The sequence below is a fragment of the Panthera tigris genome, chromosome A3 (assembly GCF_018350195.1).
Source record: "Panthera tigris isolate Pti1 chromosome A3, P.tigris_Pti1_mat1.1, whole genome shotgun sequence".
In the NCBI taxonomy this organism is placed as follows: Eukaryota; Metazoa; Chordata; class Mammalia; order Carnivora; family Felidae; genus Panthera; species Panthera tigris.
In genome coordinates this window covers 5,695,431-5,720,021 of record NC_056662.1, presented here as the reverse complement: position 1 = coordinate 5,720,021, position 24,591 = coordinate 5,695,431, and the positions used below count along the sequence as shown (strand labels likewise).

The following is a 24,591-nucleotide window of genomic DNA, read 5'->3' as shown; positions in this document are numbered from 1 at the left end:
CCCAATTAAGAACTTTCCTGAAGTCAGGCATCGTTATGCCAATTTTACAAAAGGAAACTGAGGCCCAAAGAGCCCCGGACGGCAGACAGGAGACCAGGGCAGGGCCCCCGGCTGGCGGACTTCACCGCAGCCCGAGGCAGCATTCCATCAGCTTCTCCGAGGATGGCCTTGGACTTGAATTGGCGGCAATCAGAATTCTGCTAGACATTTAATTCTCGAGAGAAAATACTAACTATCCTCCGCGGGCGGGAGCGGCAGCGGCGAATTTATTAAAACGGTTGCTTGGCAACTTGCAGGCGGGCCACACCAACTTACGACCAATCCGCAAATTGCTGGCACGGGGACTGCTTCTCGGCGTCAATAACGCTTCTGCGCATGTGTCATCGTCTCGCGAGAGGGGGAAGGCTTTCTCTTTCTTCGCTGCCTTCCGGGCGACACAGGAAGTGGCCCCGGGGCGCAGGCGCAGTGGCTCCGCGGTAATTGGGGCAGTTTCCTCCACCAGCGTGAGGGTGTTTCGGCCTTGGGGTTTTCTGTTCGCGCCACCTCGCCTTCGCCTTCTCCTCGCCCGGGTGGGCTCGCAGGCCCCCGAGTTCCTCCCGCTCCCCGCCACCTGCCCCCTCGTCGCGGCGCGACTCAGGTAGGCCCCGTGCCGCCTCCCTCGCTCCCCGCGGCCATGGCGCCTCCGAGGCCGGGTCCCCCGGCGGAGTGAGCCCCGCAGCGAGGTGCCGGGGCGCGAGCCGGCCGGTTAGCTGGCTTCGTTACCGGCCCCTGGGAGGGACGCCAGAGCTGGAAGGGGCCTCGGAGTCATCTCGGGCCTAACCCCCTCGTCCCTCTTGTGGGGAAACTGAGGCACTGGGAAGGGTCGCGGAGTTGATGGCAGCGTCTGTCGCCTCTGCCCGCCCCGGTTACAGGTCTGGCTTATCAGGTGCATGCTACCTCCTCGGAGGAGCCTTCCCCGGCCGGTGTAGAAGGGCATCCATCCCCTTTAGTCTTCTCCCGCCTTAACCTCTCTTCGTTGCACCGACCACTGTCTGAAACTGATCTCTTTGTTTCCGGCCTTCTGTGCCAAGTGTTTGCTGTACACGCGGAGACACGCGTCCCCCAGGCCAGTATCTGTTCAGTCCCAGCCGCCGGGCCCAAGGCACTGTGCTGAGGGTCAGGCGTGTGCCAGGGAAGAATCCGGACAGCCCTCTGTCCTCCCGGAGCTGACCTTCTCTCGGGGAAGAGCCTGGTTGCAAACAGTATCAGACCCTGACAGGTGCCGTCCAGAAAACAGGGTGATGTCGTCCGAGGTTGGAGATGTCAGATGAGGAACACGGGGACGCCTCTGAGGAGGTGACCTTTTGGCAACAGACGGGTCTAGCAGCCTTTACTGTAACCCTTTTAAAGCGGACCTTTCCGATGAGTTTGGGAAGTTGGCCACGGTTGTGTCAACATCCCCACAGTCCAGTTTTAGAACGTTTCCATCGCCCCCCAAAAGTGCTCGGGAGACAGCTTTTGAATCGGGGGTCTGAAGGTTCAGCCTGAGACGTCGGGGGGATGGGGGAGGGCGAGTCACCCCAGGCGGAAGGAACAGGTGGCAGCAATGTTCCAAGGCCGGGTGGACCTTGCTGTGTCCACGCGCAGGAAGGGCGTCAGCAGAGCCAGCCCGGCTGGAGCGCAGCGGGTGGCGCAGGCGGGGAGATGCGGTTGCGTTGGACGCGTGTCCTCCGAACTGGAGGGGTCCCAGCGTCCTGGATGACACGCGGTCCCCGTGGCCTGGTGCATACTTGCATGACCCCTGCTCCTTCCCTGGGTTCCACGTGGCAGAAGCGTTCTCTCCCAACTTGAGAGCTGCAGAGACGGAAGGAACAGAGAATTTTCAGGCGCCGTGCGTGTGTGCGCGCGACCTCCCTTGTTTTTCGCGGTTCTGTGAAGTGGGTATTCGTGGCTCTGTTTTCGGGGCTGAGGAAATCGAGGCTAAGCCACCTGCCCCAAGCCGTGTAGCCACTGGTTCCTGGACTCCGACTGCAGAAGCCTTGTGATTCCTTTGTTCTCATGCACTGAGCTGGTGTTGCCCGGGCACTGCTCACATTTAACGTCCTCTCTCAGAGTTGTTCTCAGATGCCGACGGGATCATAGCTGTTGCTTTGACCAGGTCGCTGGGCGCCCACTTTCTTCATGAAGTCGGGAAGCCCAGATGCCTTTCCAGAATCCCTGGCAGCCTCCCCATTCTGTGTTGTCCAGGATGTAATACCAGGCCTTTGGGTACTCGAGCAGACCCGATGGAGTACTGTTTAAAACTTCTTGTACGGAGAAGTTGCTGAACTTTGCCGGGACTGGTTGCTTGTCTTAGTGACTTCGTTCGGAGATGCTGACCTAAAGCAGCGTAGAAGTTAGTAAGAAGAGACGAAACTCCCACTGAGTGGTGACCTGAAGAATGGGGCCTTTCGCTGGTTTACTGTTGTGTTCCTGGTGCCAAGGGCAGCGTCTCAAACTACGTGAGACATGGGTGAACTTATTTTCTGGCTGGTGACTGAAAAGCACTCGGCCGTAGTGTATTGGTTTACTAACGGTGGCAAACGTGCGAGGGAAACGGGGAAGCTGGCTGTGCGGTGTGTGGGAACTCTGTCTTGACAATTCCCTGTAAGTCAAAAACAGTCCTAAAGTAGAAAGTTCATCTTTAAAAAGTACCTGCTTATCACGTTTAGATGTCTTGAGAAGAGAGCAACTCATTTAGAGTCTTCTTTTTCTTCTGTGGCTGAATTAGCTTTAAGTTAGCTCTCAGTGATCTTGATTCCTGAAGGAAGGACCCGTCCTTAACGTTTTCCGTTACTTTTCAGGGCCAAAATGAGTCTGTTCGGAACAACCTCGGGTTTCGGAACCAGTGGGACCAGCATGTTTGGCAGCACAAGCACAGATAACCACAACCCCATGAAGGTACCTCGGAAAGCTTCATGCCACTTGGAGGAAATCACGCGCCAGGGCCTCCCCGAGTGAGAGACACTGAAGTGGTGTGGGAGCCTCCTTGGGGGCGAAAGCTCTGGAACTCTGTCTAGCCCACTTTCTCCAACTTGGGAGCACGGCAGCTGTGTCCACTGCACGAGTGTCCCGGGCACCCTAACTTCCCCCATCTCTTAAGTCACCGCGGTGCTTGTTAAAACTGTGGGTTCCCAGGGCCCAGCCCACGACTGTTGAGTTAGAATTTCCTTTGGGGTGGGGACAGGCGATGACTTTGATCTAGCACTTTGAGGCCACAGTGAACCAGTGGGCCATCGCTTGGAAGATATCATGATGGGCATTCCATAGAGAGTGCTGGGTCTGGTCCCTCCCATCTTTGCTGGTCCTTCCCCTGGCTTCCCCTTTGGGATCCAAGTAAGAGAGGTCCAGTTCATTTAGTTCTTGAACACAAGGAAAGTCTACCCTGAGTGCTTAGTGAGAAAGAAAACAATTTTGAATGAAATTAATGATGCATACTTTGTAACACTGGCTTTTTCCCCCCAGGATATTGAAGTAACATCCTCTCCTGATGATAGCATTGGTTGTCTATCTTTTAGCCCACCAACCTTGCCCGGGAACTTTCTTATTGCAGGATCGTGGGCTAATGATGTAAGTGCTCCTTACGTGCATGTTCTAGAAGTCCTCTCTCTTTGTATGGACAGGGTTAGCTTTCCTTTTGGCTCCATTCTTTCCCAAGTGAATGAAGTGAATGAAGAAAGAAATCGGTTAGAGGGTGTGACCCTTCTGAGTGCACTGACATCATCTGTTACCCTGATTTTTGTTAAGAAAGCACGATCATAGGCATCACTCAAAACTTCCTCCTCTGGGGGGGCCTGGCCGACTCAGTCAGTGGAGCACATGTCTCCTGATCTCAGGGTTGTGAGCTCCAGCCCTGCATTGGGTGTGGAGATTACGTACGTACATATACATACGTACGTAAAAAAATTTCCTACCTTAGTTCAGTAACTTGACGTGGATTCCCAGATCAAATGTAGTATCGTTGAGAATGACTATTACCCGTGGTAGTATACGTAAATTTCTTTTATTATCCTGAAATGTTCTTAAGGCGTACGTTAAGCTTGTTTAACTTCGGGTAAAGCACAGATCGTGCGTAGGTGTTACACTTAGCCTGTGGTGTACAAGAAGAAAGGCAAAAAAATCGCAGTACACAGAAAGAGAAAAACTCTGGTAGAAACATAAGCAAAGGATGTGAAGAGGCACTTCACAGAAGGAGTGCAGGTGGCCCCTTGGTGTGGACTGGAGCCATCCAACCACACTCCTGAGCAGACGAGTTCAGACTTAGGCGATAGACTGCGTCACGTTACCGAAAATTAAAAGCAGAAAAGCGTAACGCTTGGTCCCGGCAAAGATAAGCCGAAACCGTACATGTACCTCTGCTGAGTACGTAGATTGCTACGGGGCTCCTGAAAGGTAATCGGCCATACCTGTGAGAAGTCCTTAAGTTTGTACGTTGCATCTTAGTGCTTCCCCTGTGGGGCGTGAGGAACGTCCCCAGGCTGTCTCTTGCAGACTCTCCAGCGGTCTCTTCACTGTCCTCCCCGTCTTATGAAGCAGCTCGTGAGCTCAGAAGTAGAACAACTGGCCCAGGGCCCACATGTAAGGGAGGGGCGAGGCGGGGCTGCCGACCCGCGCAATGTGGCCCAGGGTCTAGACTCCTGGCCGCTACCCGATACCGCCTCATTTTAAGAAGTCTCCGTGCTAGTCCACTCATAATGGTATTCTGTGGTATGTTTGTATGCTGGGTTGCTATTTTAAAAGTTTTGGAAAAGATTTTTCGGCAGCAGGGAGGCAGTGGGGCGGCAGGGGGATGAAGAGAGGAGAACAGCAAGGGGAGGAAGGTAGCCATGGCTGAGCAGGTTTGGTTTCTACATGTAGTTTCTGGAAAGACTTCAAATGAGTCACTAAAAAACGTCAGAAGAACGTGTAATGGCAACTAATGATGCAAGGGAGAAAAGTGCTGACGAGAGTGAAGGTACTCTGTAATCTAGTTTTTTTTTTTTTTTTTTATGTATATTTTTTAACGTTTTATTTTTATTTTTGAGACAGAGACAGAGCATGAACGGGGGAGGGGCAGAGAGAGAGAGGGAGACAAGAATCCGAAACAGGCTCCAGGCTCTGAGCTGTCAGCCCAGAGCCCGACGCGGGGCTTAAACTCACGGACGGCAAGATAGTGACCTGAGCTGAAGTTGGACGCTTAACCGACTGAGCCACCCAGGCGCCCCTGTAATCTAGTTTCTTGAAGACAATGTGTGCATAGAAAGACAAAGCACAACAAACTTTTTTTTTTTTTTTTTTTAATGTTTATTTTGAGAGACAGAGCACAAGCTGGGGCGGGGCAGAGCGAGAGAATCCCAAGCAGGCTCTGCACTGTCAGCACAGAGCCCGACTCTGGGCTTGATCCTGCGAACCATGAAATCGTGACCTGAGCCAAAATAGACAGTCAGATGCTTAACCGAGGAAGCTACCCAGGCGCCCCTCAATTGCTTTGTTGTTAAAGTCAATGAGGTTGACAGGAGACGTTTCCGTATGTGTAAGTTGCCCCCATTCCTTATCAGGTGTTAGCTGCGTGCAGCGTGCCATGGCTTGCTGTTTGTGCTCATTTGTCGTATCACTTCAGGTTCGCTGCTGGGAAGTTCAAGATAGCGGACAGACGATCCCAAAAGCCCAGCAGATGCATACGGGGCCGGTGTTAGATGTCTGCTGGAGTGATGTGAGTCTCATTCAAGTTTTCGTGTTTTCTGCAGCGTAAAATCGTGTGTAATCCAGAGTTTGTGTTTCAACTTTTATATAACCCAAACCACACATAGCGTGTATCTGTACACATTGTTGGAAATTCTGAGTTTCTGAATGTGTTGATGTTCCTAAAGTGGTCTGTTAATGTTAGCTTTAGTTAATCTGAAAGCTTTTCTTGCATAAAACTTTATTATTTTAGGGGTGCCTGGGTGGCTCAGTCAGTTGAGTGTCTGACTTCAGCTCGGTTCATGATCTCGCAGTCTGTGAGTTCGAGCCCCGCTTTGGGCTCTGTGCTGACAGCTCGGAGCCCGGAGCCTGCTTCCGATTCTGTGTCTCCCTTTCTCTCTGCCCCTCCCCTATTCGCACTGTGTCTATCTCTTTCAGAGGTAAATAAACATTTTAAAAAATTAAAAAAACAAAAAAGCACAACTTCATCATTTTATTGACACGGTACCTTGGGCAAAGGGTTAAATAATTTCTGGAAACCTTTTTTTACCCTTATGCCATAAATTTATGTTGTTTTAAAATTGGAAATTTAGTATCTCAGAAAATAAATGCTAGAGAAAAAAAATAATATCTTTCTATTAACAGACATTTGAAGTCTTTTTTAGGGTTTTAGAATTCTGTTTTTCCTTCCAAATCTTGAACATCAGTCATATAAACAAATATGTCCAAGTTAATGTGGCTCTGAGCTTCTGCTGTGGATTGGGGAGAGTCTAAATGGAGACATCTTTCACAAGGCCCAGCAGAGAAGGGAAGGTGGGTGTGGCGGGCCGCAGCTGCGGAGAGGCCGGTCCCCTGGGTAGAGGAGGGGCTGGGGTACTGACAGCTCAGCCTTTCTCTCCCGCCACCGCTGTGGCCCGGTTGGCTGAGCTCAGCGGAGGCAAGAAAACAGGGGCCTGACTGACGGGCAGACAGATGTACCCCCATGCTGGGGAGGCTAGGCCTTCCGGCCCCTCCCAGGCCTTCTGTGTCATTTGTTCGGTCAGATTCATTAGGTATGATTTGCAGACGATGAAACGGAACCTTTTTAGCGTGTAATTCTGTCAGTTTTTGAGACTGCAGAGACTTGTGGTCGAAAAACAGAACATCAGCCCCCAGAATCCGCCCCCCCCCCCGCCCTTATGTGGTACGTCCTCCTCCGATCCCAGCCCCTGGAAACCACTGGTGTGGTTTTGGTGCCCGTGGCTCTCCCCGTGCCGGGTCGCGCAGACAGCCCTGCCCCGCGGTGCCCCTTCAGTCCGCATGGTGCCTTTGAGCCCCGTGCAGGTGGTCGTGCCAGTGGTTTGGCCCACTGCGTGGCCGGGTCATCGTTTGCTCACCCAGCCACCAAGAGAAGGATGTTTGGGTTGTTGCCCATTTTGGTCAGGAATCAGGCTGCTGTAAACACTTGGGTCCTGGAATTGCCACGAACAAAAGTTTTCATTTCTCCTGGGTAGATAATGGATTACTGGGTCGTATGGTGAGTATATGTTTTATGAGAAATTGCCAGTTACTCCTGTTTTATGTGGTCATTTTTAAGTGACGTGATCTTACTTAGTTTCTAACTAAGAAAGGAGTCTGCTACTCATCAATATTTCGGGATGGTTCAGGAGCCAGACTTGCTCCTGTTCTCATCATTAACTGTGATGGTCTTCTCTGAGCATTTTTGTCATCTGAAGGTGTTTTCTTGACATCTCTGATTGGGTTAGTATGAGACTGATAATAGATCTGTGAAAACAATTTGAAAAGATGCATTTTTTACAGATACAACTTATTGTTTTTTAAGTTTGTTTTGAGAGAGAGAAAGAGAGAGTGAGCACACGTGCAGGGGAGGGGCAGAGAAAAACAGAATCCCAGGGAAGGGGGGCGTGGCGCCTGAGTGGCTCAGTCGGTTGAGTGTCCGGCTCAGGTCATGATCTAACGGTTTCATGAGTTTGAGCCCCATGAGTTCACGCCTCGCATTGGTCTCTCTGCTGTTGGCCTGTCAGCTCAGAGCCCCCTTGGGATCCTCTGTCCCCTCTCTGCCCCTCCCCTGCTCACGCGCATGCTCTCTCTTTCTCTCCAAAAAAAAAAAACCCGAAAACTCAGGCAGGCTGTGCGGTGTCTGCACAGAGCCTGACGTGGGGCTCGAACTCATGAACTGTGAGATCGTGACCTGAACTGAAATCAAGAGTCTGACACTAAGCCCACTGAGCCACCCAGGGGCCCCACAACTTATTTTTAATTTGCACGTGGAAAAGTAATAACTTGAGTAAATTTAAAATACTTGATTTATTTTGCTTGTCTTTTTTTCTGATTTGGTGATGGATCAGAATGTAAAGTTTCTTACAAACTAGGTAAGAAGTAAAATGAACTGGTAGAGGATGTATTGAGTGGCTTCGGGATATATAAAAACGAGAACAGCTTATTTCCTTTCTCCCGAGTCGTGCGTCATCTGCTGGAGGGATTGAGCACCGTAACGAAGGGTTCTGAGTTCTGAGAAGGTGTGCTGGTGCTGGGTAGTGGGGAACACAGAAAGCAACTGTAAATTTTGGGGAGGGGGCCGTGAAGGCTCCACTGAAGAGACAAGAGTTAGAGAAACGAACTGCACGCAGGCCTCTAGTTTTTTTGAGCATTGTGTCACCCAGTCCAGGCCTAGGTTCAAATTTGGGCTCTACTCTTCAGTGTTTTCAGTTTGGCAGGTCACCTGATCTCTCCATCTGTTTCCTCGTTTGTAAAATGAAGGTGATAATAATTACGACGGGTCATATTTAATTCAGCAGGTAACTATCAGGCTCCTCTAGTCAGCTAAAGCCATTGTGGGGGGGATAGAGCGGAAAACAAAGTAGGCCAGGTAGGCAAATACCGTATTCATGGAATTTCTGGTCTCTTAGGACAGACCTGTAGAGACAAGTAAGAATTCCAGGTGGCAGAACTTGTGACAGCTAGACTACACGTACGTAAAGCGACGGGCACGGTGTTAGACGACGGGCTTGCCTGAGGGAACGTAGTGAGTGGCCGAGTCTAGGCCCAGACCCAGACCTTCCTGGCTCCAGAGCCCATGCGCTTGACCGCCTCCCTCATAGGCCTACAGGAAGGGAAATGGGCCAGCGTGGGAAGAGCGTCCGGGAGAGGAAGCCGCGTACGTAACGGCACGGAAGCACGAAAGAGCCAGGGTGACCATGGAGGCATAAAAACCAAACTTGGCGAAGATGATTCTTTGCCCTCTGAGGACATTTTCGCTCCGTGGCCGTAGCAGCGTGGAGAGCAGCTGGGTGGAGAACACAGGGCCGGGGAACACGAGTGCTGTCGTCTGCCCCGCCTTCGGGTCGATTAGCCTCGAGGTCGGCGCCCACTGGGCTCTCGTGTGCCCGCTGCCGCGTGGTGCTGGTCACGGCTGGTAGGATGGGCGTTGCCGGTGCGATGGAGAGGCCGGCGCGTCCCTCGCTCTGGGGGTGGCCGTCCCACGCGTCGGTGTCTTTCTGAGGGTTCACAGAGTGAGCCTTCCGACGTCACTGACACACAGGCAGGTTGCATCTTGTCCTTCAGTTGCAGAACTGGTGACTTTCTGTGGGAAGAAACTTTTGCTGGGGAAGAATGGCAGTAAACCTTTGAGCTTTGGAACCAGAAATGACATAATCTGGGTCACTGGTCAGCAGACTGTGGCCCGTTGCCTATTTTTGGGAATAAAGTTTATTGGAACACAGCCACACTCCCTCATGTACATAGTGTGTATGGCTGCCTTCAAGTGTAACACTTCAGGAGTTGCAACGGAGACCTATAAAGACGAAAATTCACTAAATAAATGGCCCTTTAAGAGAGAAATTTGTGGGGCGCCTGGGTGGCTCAGTCAGTTGGGCGTCCGACTTCAGCTCAGGTCATGATCTTGCAGTCTGTGAGTTCAAGCCCCACGTCGGGCTCTGTGCTGACAGAGCCCGGAGCCCGTTCAGATTCTGTGTTTCCCTCGCTCTCCGCCCCTCTTCCGCTCTCACTGTGTGTCTCTCTCTCTCTCTCTCAAAAGTAAAATAAAAACATAAAAAAAATTGTTTTTTAAAGAAAAAAATTTGCCAACCGCTGGTCTAGAACTTTCCATTTAGTACCTTTCTTTTTAAAACTTATCTTGTGCTTCTTCGTATTTGACCTAATTTATGAGTTCTGTATTTGAATTTTTTTAAACATTTGTTTATTTTTGAGAGAGAGAGGCACAGAGCGTGAGTTGGGGAAAGGTAGAGAGAGAGGGAGACACAGAATCTGAAGTGGGTTCCAGGCTCTGAGCTGTCAGCACACAGCCCAACACCGGGTTCGAAGTCACGAACCGTGAGATCCTGACCTGAGCCGAAGTCAAGACACTTAACCGACTAAGCCACCCAGGCATCCCTGTATTTGAATATGTTTAAAATCACCACACCGTGATTGCTGATTTTTTAAACTGTTCTATAGTTTACATAGGACCAGTGATGTTTGCAAATTAGCGTAAGGGCACCTGGGTGGCTCAGTCAGTTAAACGTACCAACTTCGGCTCAGGTCAGGATCTCACGGTTCGTGACTTCGAACCCGGTGTCGGGCTGTGTGCTGACAGCTCAGAGCTTGGAACCCACTTTGGATTCTGTGTCTCCTTCTCTGTCTGTGCCCCCCCACATGTGCTCACTCTTGCTCTCTCATAAATAAATAAACATTAAAGAAATTTAAAGAATAAGAATTAGTGTAGTCTTATGGTGTGCACTTCAGAATGTTATTGGATACATAGGCGAACAAATGTGTAATCATTACGGATATATACGTGTGTCTACATAGATACCGTAAATGTTTACCCTTGGTGATTCTAGGTGAAGGGTTTACGGATGTTCATGGTTTTATTCCTGCAACTTTTGTGAGGGCTTGAAATTCATTAAAAAAAAAAAAAAAAACAGCTTAAAATTAATCAAAGCAAGAAAAAATGTATAAACGTCCCTTGGTAATACACACAGACGGAGGATATGCAAAAACTACTCCCAGAGGGTAGTGAGTGGCCCATAAGGAAGGAGCCGGGTCAGGGGTGGGAGACCTCATTTTCCCTGTATAACTTCAAGTGCTATTTGAATTGTTTTCATCCTGTTTATGTGGTATTTCTTAGAAAAATAAATCAGTAATAAAGAAATGAAGCTAAAACACGTTTTGGGTATGACAGTGTAGTTTATAATATACCAGCCCCCAGATAATTAGAAAAATAAAAATTGCAGGGGCACCGGGTGGCTCAGTCGGTTAAGCCTCCGACTTCGACTCAGGTCATGATCTCATGGTCCTTGAGTTCGAGCCCCACGTCGGGCTCTGTGCTGATCGCTTAGCGCCTGGAGCCTGCTTTGGATTCTGTGTCTCCCTCTCTCTCTGCCCCTCCCCACTTGTGCTCTTTCTCTTTCCCTCTCTCTCTCAAAAATAAACATTTAAAAATTTTTTTAAAAATTGCAAAACGAAACCTGCCTCAATATGATCAACTTAATATACAGATAGAAATTTTATTTTTTTTCAATGACACATTTTCTCCACTTTCTTTTAGGATGGGAGCAAAGTATTTACAGCATCATGTGATAAAACTGCCAAAATGTGGGACCTCAACAGTAATCAAGCAATACAGATTGCACAGGTAATAAACAGCGTCTGCAAAAGGCTGGTGCCCGTGGGCCTCAACATTCACGTATCTGACATTCCAACACCCGTGTGCGGCTTGCCTTTTCCCAACTGTATTTGGATACTCGTTCGTTCGACAAGTATTTATTGAATGCCTGCCGTATCCCAGGCACTTTCCGTAGGGGTAGAGACGCGGCAGAGTAAGAAAGACACTTGCCACACGCCCGTGGAGCTGTTAGCCTGCTCGGGGACAGCAGGCACGCCCTTGTGGAAGGACTGCTGAGGCAGGAGTAACGGAGGCAAGAGAGCCAAGAACCAGAGGGTCTGACCTGTTGGAGAAGGGCCCCTTGACATGGAAACATTTTCAGAAAGGCATCACATACTCCGAGATCACGGGGCTGTGTGACTGTGTCAGAAGCGTCTCCTTGATTTCTTGATTCGTGCCACCTTAGTATAAACAAAAGTGGTGGAGTCCCTACTCGTCACTTCTGAAAATGCCTCCCTAGGAAGGGTTTTACTTTTACCCTCACGTGCTCGCTAATTAGGGGGAAATAAAACTGACGTTTGTCAGAATGGTAAGTAGATACATGTTCTTGGGGTAAATTGGATGTCATGGTCATGGGGAAAGGCTTGGATATCCTTTGGTGTTTGTTTGCTACGACCTTGATATTTAAGTTCATTCCTTCTCTGAGTTTCCAGAACTGGGGCCGTTCGGCACATGGTTACATTTATCTTGATCTGTTCTGATTTTGTTTCGAAAGCACGACGCTCCTGTTAAGACCATCCATTGGATCAAAGCTCCAAACTACAGCTGTGTGATGACTGGCAGCTGGGATAAGACTTTGAAGGTATGATCATGCCATTGAGGGGACTGCATGGCCTGACCGGGATGGACATTTCCTTCTCATGCTGTTTGGACTAAAGCTCTGAATGGTCAGTTACTGGCTTTTTGGTTTTTTTTTTTTCCTTCTAGTTTTGGGACACACGATCATCAAATCCCATGATGGTTTTGCAACTCCCTGAAAGATGTTACTGCGCCGATGTGGTGAGGAATTTCTGACTCAATATGTATCCTTTTAAGAGAAATAGAAAATTCGATGACTTCTTGCAATTAGAGGATAATGTAAAAATCTCTCGAATTTTAATAATAAGTTCCCAGAGGATGTAGTTCAGATCTCCCGTCGTCTTGAATCAGGAGATTTTTGTGCTGGATTTGTTCCAAAATTACTGAATCCTGCTGCCGGGGTTTTTTTTGCCACTTGTGTTTTGAACGTACGCAGGAAGCCACGTGCCATCAGGGCTGTAACGCTTTTTGGTTGCTGTAGAAAAACCGGCAACAGCTTTGTGGCGTCGCACGGGCCCTTTGGGGACTGTGAGCGGGAGAGAAACCGAAGAACTCTCTCCGTCCATCTGGTGATAAGTCTTAAAAGTTTTGTGCGAACTACCAGTAATCGCACCTTTAGGAATTTATTGTGAGAAAAATGACGCAGATGCGTTTTGTTTTGTGTAACGTACCGAAACCTTGGATGTGACCTAACGGGCCAACAGGACCAGGGAGCTTAAACGGACCCGGTGCTGTGTTTGTTTGAGGGAAAATTGCACAGTCACCAGTAGCGTTCTCGGAACACACACCTCGAGTGCAGGATCCACGTCACGTAGGAACATACGGACGTGCCTGTGTGCGCGTAATGCTCCGAGAAACGCCACAGTAACACGCTGTGATAGTGACAACAGCTGTCAGTCATCTGGAGGGATGGTGTAGGTGACTGATTTCTTCTCTCTTCCTCAGGGTACTTTTCAAGTGGTCGTATTTCATGGTTTTAAAAAACGAGCCTTTTAAAAACGGACGTTCTCCTTGCAGATACGGTTTCTGCAGGTTTTCATGAAACATGTTGATACCGGTGGTCTGTTTTAGATAAAAAAAAATTCAGGCTTATTTTTGTGACTCTAAAAGAATTTCGATCTAATAGTTTTGTGTAAAAAAACCACAGTCCTTCATTTGAAGCACGCCCCTGCCTCCCTCCATTCCCTAGATCTACCCTATGGCCGTGGTGGCGACTGCAGAGAGGGGACTGATCGTCTACCAGCTAGAGAATCAGCCCTCCGAATTCAGGAGGATAGAATCCCCGCTGAAACATCAGGTGAGTCGCGTGACCAGGACGCACATACTTAGAGCCTGTGTCACACGCACTTCACTGCGCACGATTGGGATACGGTTGTGCTTCCAGACACGTGTAAGCATTTTCTTTTTTTTTAAAGTTTGTTTGTTTAAAGGTCTTAAAGTTTATTTCTTTGGGCAGAAAGTGAGCGTGAGCAGGGGAGGGGCAGAGAGAGGGAGAGAGAGAATCCCAAGCAGGAGCTGTCAACACAGACCCCGATGCAGGGCTTGGACTCCCAGATCATGAGCTCGTGACCCGAGCCGAGATGAAGAGTCGGATGCCTAAGCAACTGGGCCACGCGGGCGCCCCGGCAAGTAGTTTCAAAGGGGGTGAAGTTAAGGGTATAAGCGAGCACTTAGTGAGTAACTACTGTCCGTCCCTGGACAAGCCAGACTTCTCTGTCCTCTCCAGACGTGCCCCGGACAGCTGGATGCTGCGGAATCAGATCGATACCCCCGCGGGCTGGTTCCGTCCTGGGCATAGCTCCCAGCCTCCGCTGTGCCTTCATCGCGCCCAGTCACCGGGTTTTTCTCGTCCGCTCACCTGCCACAGACTCTTAGATTTTCTTCACTTGAAACTGCTAGGCTCTCCCTCCCCTACCTTTGTCTCCGCACATCCATCCGGCTCCTGCTCAGAGAGCATCCGGACCGGCGGTGGGGAGCTTCTCTTCCTCCCGCTGAACCTAGAAGTCTGCCTGCGCCTGCACCTGGCCCCCGCTTTCTCCCGCCAGTCAGGGGACGTGTGCCCCTGGGGAAGGCCCATCGTGTGGGGGGGGGGGGTCTGTGGAGCCTCGTGCTGCTGGTCCCCATCGCCTCCGGGGGCGGGGGTTGTCTGGACTCCCACCCCCTCCTGATGTCACAACCGGCCCTGACATGCGCCCTAGTCTTCCTCACCCGAGAAAACACTCTTGGCCCACATCCTTTGGTCCCTCCCGGACCCCTTTTTCCTCCGCAGTTAAGCATCTCACCTGCGCTTTCTTGGTTTCCTTACCTCCCACTCACTTCTCACCCGACTCCCTTGAGACTTCTGCCTCCGTGACTCCTCTGAAACAGCTTTTGGCTGGCCACCGAGGGCTTCCTCGTCAGCGATTCCGGTGGACGCTGACCAGCCGTCCTCTTCTGTCAGCCCAGCAGCATTCGCCACTGTCCCTACATGTTCTCAAACGCCCCGTCCCTGTTCTCCGCGACGCCCGCCTCTTACCACCTGCCTCGCGGTTGCTGCTTCGTCTTCCTCACTGCTGCTTGCTGCGTGTCGGGTGCCCCGGGTGTCTGCCCTTGGCCGCGCTGCCTCCTCTCCTGAAGCAGGACCTCCTCTCCCGTCCCTGCTGTCATGTTGGTAAACCTTGTGGGCTGGGGACTCAGATCCCCCACAGACCTCGCCTCCGGGATGCCTGCAGGACACCCCCAGTCTGACAGCTCCTTGACGTGTCTCCCGACGTCTCCGCCCAACAGTATCCGTCACCAAACCCGGGACGACTTTCTGCAGATCTTCATTTGGGAGTTACCCCTCCTCAGGCTTCTCCCTGGCCCTTTTCCCCCAAACTGCGTGTGTGCGTGTGTGTGTATATACCTTAGAGATAAACGCGTGATGTGTTTCGTGTGTTTCGTTTTGTGCTGCCCACTAGAAAGTAAACTCAGTAAGAGCAGACATTTCTCTTTGTTGCTGCTTCGTTCCCAGCTGCAGCCCGGTCTGGTGGGTAGAAGGCTTCTGTAGATGTTTGCTGAGCAAAACAACGATCTTAACCTGCTCCCGCCCCCCACCCCCAGCATGTTCCTCCCCAGGTGCTCTGCCTCTCACGAGACCCACCTGCTGTTGTCAATGCTGCGAATCGGAAAGGCATCCTTGATCTGCTCCCCCTCCTTTCCGCCTGTCCCCCTGATCCCCAGGTTCACTTCTGCAGGTGTTTTAGAATCTGTTCATTTTGTTCCTTCCCTCCCACCACATCTAATCCAAATCTCCTCGAATGACTGTAAGAGGTTCTGTCTGTGCCCTCCTTTGATCTGCTCTCCACACGTGGGTTGGGGGGGCTCTTTCTTCTAGTGGCACGTCTGACTTTGCCACACCTCTGCCGAAAAGCCAGCAGTGACTTCTCATTTCCCTTTGGATAAATCCCAGATTCCCTGACAAAACCTAGTCTGATCTGACTTCACTTCCTGCTTCTAGGCACCCTGGCCTTTCATTTGTTGAGGCATGCCATCAGCCTTTGCATAGGGCTGCTGTGTGGTTGTGTTCTTGTAGATGGTGCCCCCTAGAGGTGTGCAGTTCCTGGGCTCTGTGCTGAGCATGGGAGGCACAGCTTGACGAGCCATGGTTCCTGCTGACCTCTAAGAACTTACAGATTTTGTCTCTTTACATTAGTTTTTTTTCTACTCGAAGAAGTAATGGACTTTCTGTTCAAAAAAAGGCAAATGGTACAGAAATAGAACTAGCATGTGCTTTTCTGTTTACTTAGGAAATTTGTGCGCTCTAATAAGTGTTACAGTAACAGAGACTGCTCTTTACCATCATTCTTCTATGGCTTCGTCCCAGGCTCTGATGCTGCCCTCGTGCCTCCCGAACCCCTCTAGGAAGATGAAATGTCCAGTTTGGGGAGGGTGGGTGGTTCTCGGGGGTAGGCCAGGTTGTCACATCTAGAAGGAGGAAGTGACAGGGTGCCTGATCGGCTCAGGCGGTTAAGCGTCCGACTCTTGATTTCGGTGCAGGTCATGATCTCACAGTTGGTGAGATAGAACCCCGCGCCAGACTCTGTGCTGACAGCGCGGAGCCTGCTTGGGATTCTCTCTCCCTCTTTCTCTCTCTCTCTCTCTCTCTCTCTCTCTCTCTCTCTCTCTCTGTCTCCCCTCCTCCTCCCCGCCACCCCCACTCGCCGGCATGCTCTTCTGTCAAGGTAGGTGAAAGGATAGAAGGAGGCACTGAAGACCCAGGCCCTGGTCCTCTGTCACAGGGGCTGGTCCCAGGCTCTTCTGTGGGGTCTTCTGTAGAGTCCCGGAGACCCTCCTTTGGGTCCCCAGACCCAGCGTTAGATGGGGTGCGGTGTGTTGCTTCTGCATAGTGTGGTCACAGTTAGAAAGTGCCGGTCACATCCACTGTCCCGCTCGGCCCTGGTTTCCCCTGTGGTTGCCGGGCAGACGCCGTTTCCCTCTTCTGCCTGGGGAAGCGGATTCAGAAGCATTGGGTGAGTTGCCACAGGGAGCCCACCTGGTGGTGGGCCGTGGGTCAGAGATGCGAGTGCGCCCCCCGCCCCACGATGGGGCGGCACCGGGGTAGGATGTGGTGGGGCTCCGAGGGTCACACGAACTGCGGGAGTGACAGGCCTTTGTGGCGCCAGAGGCCGAGCGGCACCGGACGGAAGCACGCCGTCTGCGGTTTATCCGCAAAGTTACGTGGCCGAGTACAAGTGGTTTCCCAAAAGGTGGACAGTGATGTTTACTGGAGGACGAGCAGTCACTTCTGTGTCATATTTGTATAATATGTTTCTGGTTCTTCTGAAACCCCAAAACGGTGAAAATTATTTGTCTTCAGTTGGTTACATAATATGTTCTGGTTGTTCTGAAACCCAAAAACGGGGTGAAGATTATTTATTTTCACTTAGTTACGAAATCTTGTCTTTTACGTTGTGATAACGTTCTCTTTTTCTGTCTCCAAACGGTAGCATCGATGCGTGGCTATTTTCAAAGATAAACAGAACAAGCCGACTGGTTTCGCTCTGGGAAGTATCGAGGGGAGGGTTGCTATTCACTACATCAACCCCCCAAATCCGTAAGTGGGCTCAATTCGCTTGTGGATTTTCACTGGAGACTCTTTCAGAAAGGAAAACTCAGTTGGGCCTTTGCTTTTCAGTGCCAAAGACAACTTCACCTTCAAATGTCACCGCTCGAACGGAACCAATACCTCAGCTCCTCAGGACATCTACGCGGTATGTTTTTAGAAACTTTAACCTTGAGAACCTGTCTAGAAACTAGACTTGGAGGTGGGTGGCTGAGTCATTAGGGGTCACAGGCAGAGATAGATGACTTACGCTGTAGGGCCCGGGTTTCTGTTTTTATGACACACTGTCTTTGCTCTCCGCCTGCTGCTTCGGGCTCTCGCTTCGGGCTCTTGGAGCCATCCACCTCCTTTCGGGTGCTGGTAGGCAGTTGATTCGCTTAGCTAAAACTCAGAAATTGCTGTTTGCTGAGAAAGAAAAAGGCATTCCTGTGGGGTCCTCTCCGCAGTGTCAGTAGCCGCATACTTGTTGATTTTTGCTGACTTGTGTTCCCAACAAGAGGCGTGACTCAATTCTGGGCTGGCAGTTGATTCTGGAAGCATGGCTAGTTTCTTCTGTGATCAGCGGGCAGCCGGCTCTCACAAAGTGACAGTCTGTATGTTTTGTTTCGTACGTGCAGCAGGAAGCACGTCCTGGTAGAGACGTGCTTTCTCCTCTGTCGTCCGCTTCTCACTGTGCGTGTCAATCCCTTCAGGTAAACGGGATCGCATTCCATCCTGTTCACGGCACCCTTGCCACTGTGGGATCCGATGGCAGGTTCAGCTTTTGGGACAAAGATGCCAGAACGAAACTAAAAACTTCGGAACAGTTAGATCAGCCCATATCGGCCTGCTGCTTCAATCACAATGGGAACATATTTGCCTACGCTTCCAGCTACGACTGGTCAAAGGTGAGGATTCCCAGTCCTGCCCTGGGCTCTCTCGGGTGACAACGCCAGGCTGGAGGCGGAAGGCCCGGGCTCGAGCTGTGACTCTTCTCTGGACTCGCTGGTGACCTTGGCAGGTCACCGTCACGTCACCTCCAAGGGAAATGGCAGGCCTTCCTCGCCAGGTGTGCAGACCCCGTGAAGTCATACCTGTAGAGCCTTTCCCTGGGACCCTGCCCCTGGGCAGGGTCTGGTCATCGTGAGCCCAGAAGCAGGGGGAGCTGGAAGCCGCACGTCCTTCAGCGATGGCTGGGGCGGTGGCCAGAGAGGAAGCGGTCATGCAGGGGGCAGGGGCCGCAGGGCCAGGTCACCGAGCTTTGGCTGGAGGCGTGGCTTTTTTGTGTATTATCTGGGGAGAGGGTTGAGGGGCTGACCGGATCGTGGCTGCATTTTTGAGGCGTCCCGGCGTAGCGGCGGAGGGACCTGACTCGGGTGCTTGAGTTCCGGGCCACTGGCTGATGTCTGCTGTCTCTCGGCCAGCCCACGTGCTTGCTTCTCAGCGGCTGGTTCTCCTGGATTGTTCGACCCTTGTCTCTCTCGTCCCCTCCCCCAGCAGCCTTTCCACCGTGTCTTCCCTCCCATCGGCACACGTGTCTGTCTTCTGGCCCGTCTCCTTCTGCCCTCCTGCCACCGCAGACAGGCGCAGGACTCCCTCAAGCCACTCCATTCTCTTCTCCTCCCGGCGCCTTCTCTCCCTCCCCGCCAGCTCCTTTGTCCTCCAGCCTGGGGCCGTGCCGGAGTTCGAGGAGGATCCGAGTTTCCCCTGACCGATAGACCTGTCGGAAGAGGTTAACGCCTGCTAGCTTCTGTTGTTTTGGCCGCCTCCGGGATGCTGCCCCTCCTGGTCAGCTCTCAGCCTGACTGGTTCTGCTCGGGGTTCTCCACCGTAAACCAGTGACCCTTCGGTTTCTGACTTGATTCCTGAGCTCTTCCGGATGGTCCCGACAGGATGTGTGTACCTGGTGCCCTAGGGTACCTTCACTTTGGGAGAAGAGTCCTGCTGACTCCCACCCACACATCCTTTATCTTCCAGGCTTGCTGCCTCTCCCGTGTCCAACCTCTGTGTCAGTCACCATCCGCTCTCTTGGGGCATAGGTCTTGGTCTCAGCTTTGATTGTCTCTTTTTCTCAGAAGAGCCGGAAGTCACTGTCTCTGGCCGCTCTGCCTGTGGCCGCCCTGCCTGTTCAGCACGTTGTTATTGTTTCTTATAATTTTTAATTTTTTTTTTTTAAGCTTAATTTATTTTGAGAGGGGGAGAGTACGAGCAGGGTAGGGGCAGAGAAAGAGGGGGAGAGAGAATCCCGAGCAGGCACTGCACTGTCAGCACGGAGCCCGACGCAGGGCTGGATCCCACAAACCATGAGATCGTGACCTGAGCTGAAATCAAGAGTCGGATACTTAACCGACTGAGTCACCCAGGCGCCCTTCAGCACGTTGTTTTCGATGCCTGCCCCGGCCTCTACAGATGTGCCCCCGTGGCTGAGCGTTTGCTGATGCGGGCCGTGCAGCCGCTTTGGTTTTCGTCAAGCAGCTGTACTGACGTGTCCCTGCAATGCAGTCGTCGTTGTGCAGAGTGATCAGTTTCAGCATCCGTATATGTGCCGGTGAAGACTTCACCCCAGTCGAGAGAGTGCATTTATCACCCCCAGAAGTTTCCGTGTGCATTGCTGGAATCGTTCTCCCCACACACAACCGGTGATCTGCTTTCTGTCTTTATAGATGAGTTTGCAGTTTCTAGAGCTTTATGTAAAAGGAGTCCTACAGGGGCCCCTGTGTGGCTCAGTCGGTTAAGCCTCCGACTTCAGCTCAGGTCAGGATCTCATGGTCTGTGGGTTCGAGTCCCACGTCGGGCTCTGTGCTGACAGCTGGGAGCCTGTTGCCCCTCCTGTCTTCCTGTCTGCCCCTCCCCCACTCACACAGTCTCCATCTCGAAAGTAAATAAACAGTTAAAAAAAAAAAAAAAGGAGTCCTACACCACACGCTTTTTTTTTGCCCGGCATCTTTCACTCAGTGTGATGATTGTGGAATTCATGCACAGCGTGGAGCGTATCCCTGGTCCATCCTTTTCACTGTGTAGCAGCCCGTGGCACGACTGTGCCCCGCGTGTCTGTCCCTCCACCCGTGGAGCCACACGCTCAGTTTTGCAAAGTGTGCACTTCTGGTTCTGGCTGATTTGGTGTTGGAGCCAGGTCGTGGCCTGAGGCCTCGATTTCTCCACGGGGCTCCGTGTGTCGCAGGCTTGGAAACATTGGTAGTGGAAGGAAGTGAGAAAGTTCATCGCCGTGAAAGCCGCTCAGGATGAGTTTGTCCGGACAGGTTGCGCCAGCTCGTAGCGCCCGCTGCTTAAATCCTCATTCTCGTTTGGAAGGAGTTGCTTTGGGAATTTCACCCTGTTCTGGTCTAAGGATCGTTGTCTCCGGGATGCGACCGTGATCACTTACGATTAGTACTCTCAGTTTGCTGCCCGAGTGTACCTTTCCAGAAGAGCTGCACCTTGCGTGTTACGATGAGAACGTATGGTCACCACTGAGCAAAGCTTCTAGAGCCACCTCGGCACATCTGCCCAGGGATGAGCAAAAACCTGTCGTCACGGGGGAGGCAGAGGGCAGTCAGTGTCCCTTCCCCCCTCCCTGTTCCCACGCTTCTGGTCCCTGGAGTGCTGCCTTTCTGCCTTGCCCCGCCCCCATCATCTCCCTGAAACAGGTCTGTCATGTGTCTCTCTCTCTTTCTTTTTGTTTTTGGTTTATTTTTGAGAAAGCAAGCAAGCAGGGGAGGGGCAGAGAGAGAGGGAGACAGAATCCCAGGCAGGTTCCGCGCTGTCAGTACAGAGCCCGATGTGGGGCTTGAACTCACGAACCGTGAGATCACGACCTGAGCCAAAACCAAGAGTCCGACGCTTAACCGACCCAGCCACCCGGGAGCCCCCCGTATCACTCTTAATGCCACTTATGACTTTGGTGGCTGCTGTTCCTTTTCCCTGTGGGATAATGTTTAAAGCCCCCCTGTCTGCCCTTCCCAGCCCTTCAGAGTCCAGCCTGGTCCAGATTTTTCTGGCTCCCCCAGAGTCATACCGATCTCCTTCCACCTCAGCACGGGCACGAGCAGACGCACTGACGGCCGTGCGTGCCTCCGCTTCTCTATGGGTCCGCGTGGGGAGGCTTGTCCCGGACCCTGCCCTCGTGCCTGGGAAGCCTCAGAGCAGACGTCCGCTCTGCTTCAAGGCCTCAAGTCCAGGCCAGTCCTCCCCCGTCCTCCTGGGAGGCTCAGCTCCTCCCGTGGGCGGCCCTCCGGGCCTTGAAGTGGGGGTGGGCTGAAGAGTCTCTGTGCCAAAAATACATAAAAGATGGTCCGTCCTAGGGGGACACCAAAGACGGACTTCCTCCACGCCCTTAACCTTTTCTCCGAAACCGGTTTCTGCTTAACGTTTGTTTGCCTTTTCTTTCTCGCCAGAAACCTGTTTTGTTCCCCCAGAGAGATTCTGTTTGATGCACGAAGCACAGGACTTGGTGTGTGCCGAGTGCCCACAAAATGCTAACTTTTGCTTTCTCATAATAAGCTCGTTGTGTTTTTTTCCCTTTAGGGACATGAATTTTATAATCCCCAAAAGAAAAATTACATCTTCCTGCGCAACGCAGCCGAAGAACTAAAACCCAGGAATAAGAAGTAGCGGCCAGGGACCTCTGGGCCGTCGGGAGTCGTTCTCTCTCACTCTGCCTCGTCTTTGTACGAATTTGGGTCCCAGTTTTTGGTAGGTTGTCAGCCATGGATGTGGATTTCAACCCCTGGAGAAAACGATCATTGTTCGGCAGTCGGGAGCCCAGCCGGCCACGGCGACCGCCTGTCACAGGTCTGTGCTGTGGCCCTGAGGGGACTGAAGTCATTAGAGAAGTCAGATTCCTGTGGGCGACTGCCAGGCATCTTTCAGCGCTTCGTTCAGCCACGTCTGTATTAGAGAACATTGGGGAACATTCTACGGACGCTGTACTGTATTTTGTAATAAAATATTTTGAAGATTGCCTCCTAAGCTCCCTTTGTCTCTCTCTCCCCTGGCCTGCCCCCTAAGCTCTCACATGGTTGTCCTGCCCAGCATGATCATGGGTTTTGATTTGTGATGTGAGACGCCTTTGGGGGAGCAGCAGTCTTGCTGAGGAGGGCGGGAATCCTGAGCCGTGCGCGGGGGGCCGGCCGCGGCTTCTCCAAGCACCGGCTTCTTTCGTCCCGTCTTCCACGTCCCCGGTGTCGTTTGGCTCTGCGGGCGGACGTCCTGGTGGCTGGGACGGGGCCTGTTCCGTGTGCAGACCCAAGCGGGTGATGTTTGTGTGGCCCTCAAGTTAGGAGCGAGCCCCCTGCATGAGACATGCTCTGAACTCACGCCCGGTAACTGTTTTCTTTTCAGGCGTGGCTTTTTTATTTTTATTTTATTTTATTTATTTCTCGTATTTGAAAATTCTTGGTTGGTAAGTATCTGAAATGAAATTGAACTTCGACATTTGACCTTTGAGTCCACTGTTGTGTTCCTACCCTGCGATCCCAAATGCATCTTATGCTTTACTGTCTGGGACTGGGATGTAAACTGGCTTGCTGAGTTCGGAAATCTGGCTTTCATAATATTGTAAGACTTGTCTGCCTACTCGTAAAAAGCAATGAAAATAAAGTTTTCTACTGAAAGAGATCGCCTGCACTCAATGGTTTGAATTCTTTGGTAGTCAGATCCCAAGCAAATTCAGGCCCTTTAACTCTTCAGCTCTCTCTGCATTGAAAGATGCGTTTTTTGAGGGAGAAAGGCAGGTGCACGGGGGAAAAAGTCTGAATCTTCAAGTTAATCGTTTCCACCTCCCTTCTCTCCCTGCTGCACGAATCAGCCGTGGGGCTTTATGATCTGTGCCTGCGGGGGGAGACAGCAAGTAGCCGGCTCTGCCAGGTCCAGCTTGGTTATCTCGGTGGCTGACCCTCACGGCAGGTGGGCAAGATTTATCAGTGTTCGTTTACCCGGAGTTTCTTCATTCTCTGTATGTCCGTGACTGGCGATGCTTGAAAAGGACCTCGAAACGGCCCGAGTGCTGAGCTTCCTAGAGCGTTCTTTTCCAAGACTGGGCCTTGTCACGTGACCAAGGGGCTAGGTAGTTTTAGTCACTGTCCAACTTAAGACATTGTTACCAAGGTCCATTTACCGAAATTACTGTGGGGTGGCGGAACCAGGAGTGAGGGGGGCTCCCTGGGGCCCACAGACATGTGAGCCCTGGCAGCCGGGGCGGGGCCCAGAACCTAGAGCCTTAAAGCCTGCTTGGGGTTCGCCGATGCACCAGGAAATAGTTGTTGAATCACTGGACTTAAGATGCTTGCTTTCACGGTTCCTAAAAGGCACACGGAGTATTTGAGAAAGTCCGCACCTTAGACGTCATCGCTGCAGGCGCCCGAGCTGCGCGTTGCATGCGGTAGGTACGCGGAAGAGATTTGCTGGCATCTTCTAGTCCAGAAAGCCACGCGTGTGATCGTGACTCTTGTAACCAGTGTCAGGCCGCTGCGCGCACGCGGCTCGAGCCAGAGGTCCCGGCTTCGTTGAGCGAGGAGAGAGTAGGACCCGTCGTCTCGCTCACCTAACGTTTTCCGGCATTGGATCGTCACAAAGTCCCAAACGGAGGTGAGGGCTTCCCCGGGAGCGCGGGCCTGCCACGTAGATTCCGAAGGTGGCACGTTGCTTTCACGAATGTTCCCCCCTGCTCTCGCTGGGCCTTTTCTCCTCTCTGCGCGTGACCCCGCGCTTGGCGGGAGCCGCGGACGCGGCCTGGCGGCGAGACCTTGCACGAGAGGGGCCGGGGGTCCGAGGTGGGGTCCTGCAGGCACAGGGTGGCCACACCCCTCCCTGCTCCTGCGGCGGTTGGTCTGACGCCGCGTCCTGCGGGGGCACAGACGCCGGGAGGGGCCCGCAAAACGGGCCTGCTTTGTGTCCCGCGTCCGGGAGCCTCCTCAGAGCCCTCTGCGGCCAAGGGGGTCTCCTGACCCCTGCCTGCCCAGCCCGTGTTCGGGGTGGCTTCGTCCGCCGTGCGCCTGGACGAACGGATGCCGTGGGTGGGATCCGGTAGGTCGAGGTGAACCCCCTGCTTACGACGTCGCGTCGCGGCTGCTCTTCTGGAGCAGGGGGGTTCTGCCAAGCGAGAAGCTGCTCGAGTGCCTGGTCGTGTGCGAAGGGGTCGGTCGTCACGCGGTGTCCCAGGCGCACACCGCTCTGGTCACCGCTTGCACTGTTGCTCGCTTCTTTCAGTGGATCCGCTTTTGAACAACACGGTTGCCTTGCAAAAAAATTAGCCACCGCCATCAGTTGCAAGAAAGAAAGGAAGTCTATGGAAAGCGATTCTCTTTTGCCCGAGGTAACCATAAAAATTAACACAGTGAAAACAAAGCAGTAAAAACGAGCCATGAACTAATACGACAGAAGGGAAGAC

The 24,591-nt window shown here is 52.1% G+C and overlaps 1 protein-coding gene across 4 annotated transcripts; it reads left to right on the top strand.

Moving 5' to 3' along the window:
• The first annotated feature begins 451 nt into the window (after window positions 1–451).
• On the top strand, window positions 452–22,164 carry RAE1 (ribonucleic acid export 1). Of its 4 annotated transcripts, none has more exons than XM_042980096.1 (12): window positions 452–476; window positions 2,823–2,919; window positions 3,484–3,588; window positions 5,618–5,710; window positions 11,228–11,314; window positions 12,060–12,146; window positions 12,272–12,343; window positions 13,332–13,439; window positions 17,110–17,216; window positions 17,298–17,373; window positions 17,918–18,112; window positions 21,729–22,164. In XM_042980096.1, exons 2-12 carry the CDS (start codon window positions 2,830–2,832, stop codon window positions 21,813–21,815), a joined length of 1,107 nt encoding a protein of 368 aa, XP_042836030.1. In that variant the 5' UTR covers window positions 452–476; window positions 2,823–2,829; the 3' UTR covers window positions 21,816–22,164. The 4 variants fall into 4 exon arrangements, with proteins under 4 accessions (XP_042836030.1, XP_007087108.2, XP_042836031.1 ...); XM_007087046.2 differs by lacking the exon at window positions 452–476 and adding an exon at window positions 501–637; XM_042980097.1 differs by lacking the exon at window positions 452–476 and adding an exon at window positions 736–911.
• The last annotated feature ends 2,427 nt before the right edge of the window (window positions 22,165–24,591 follow it).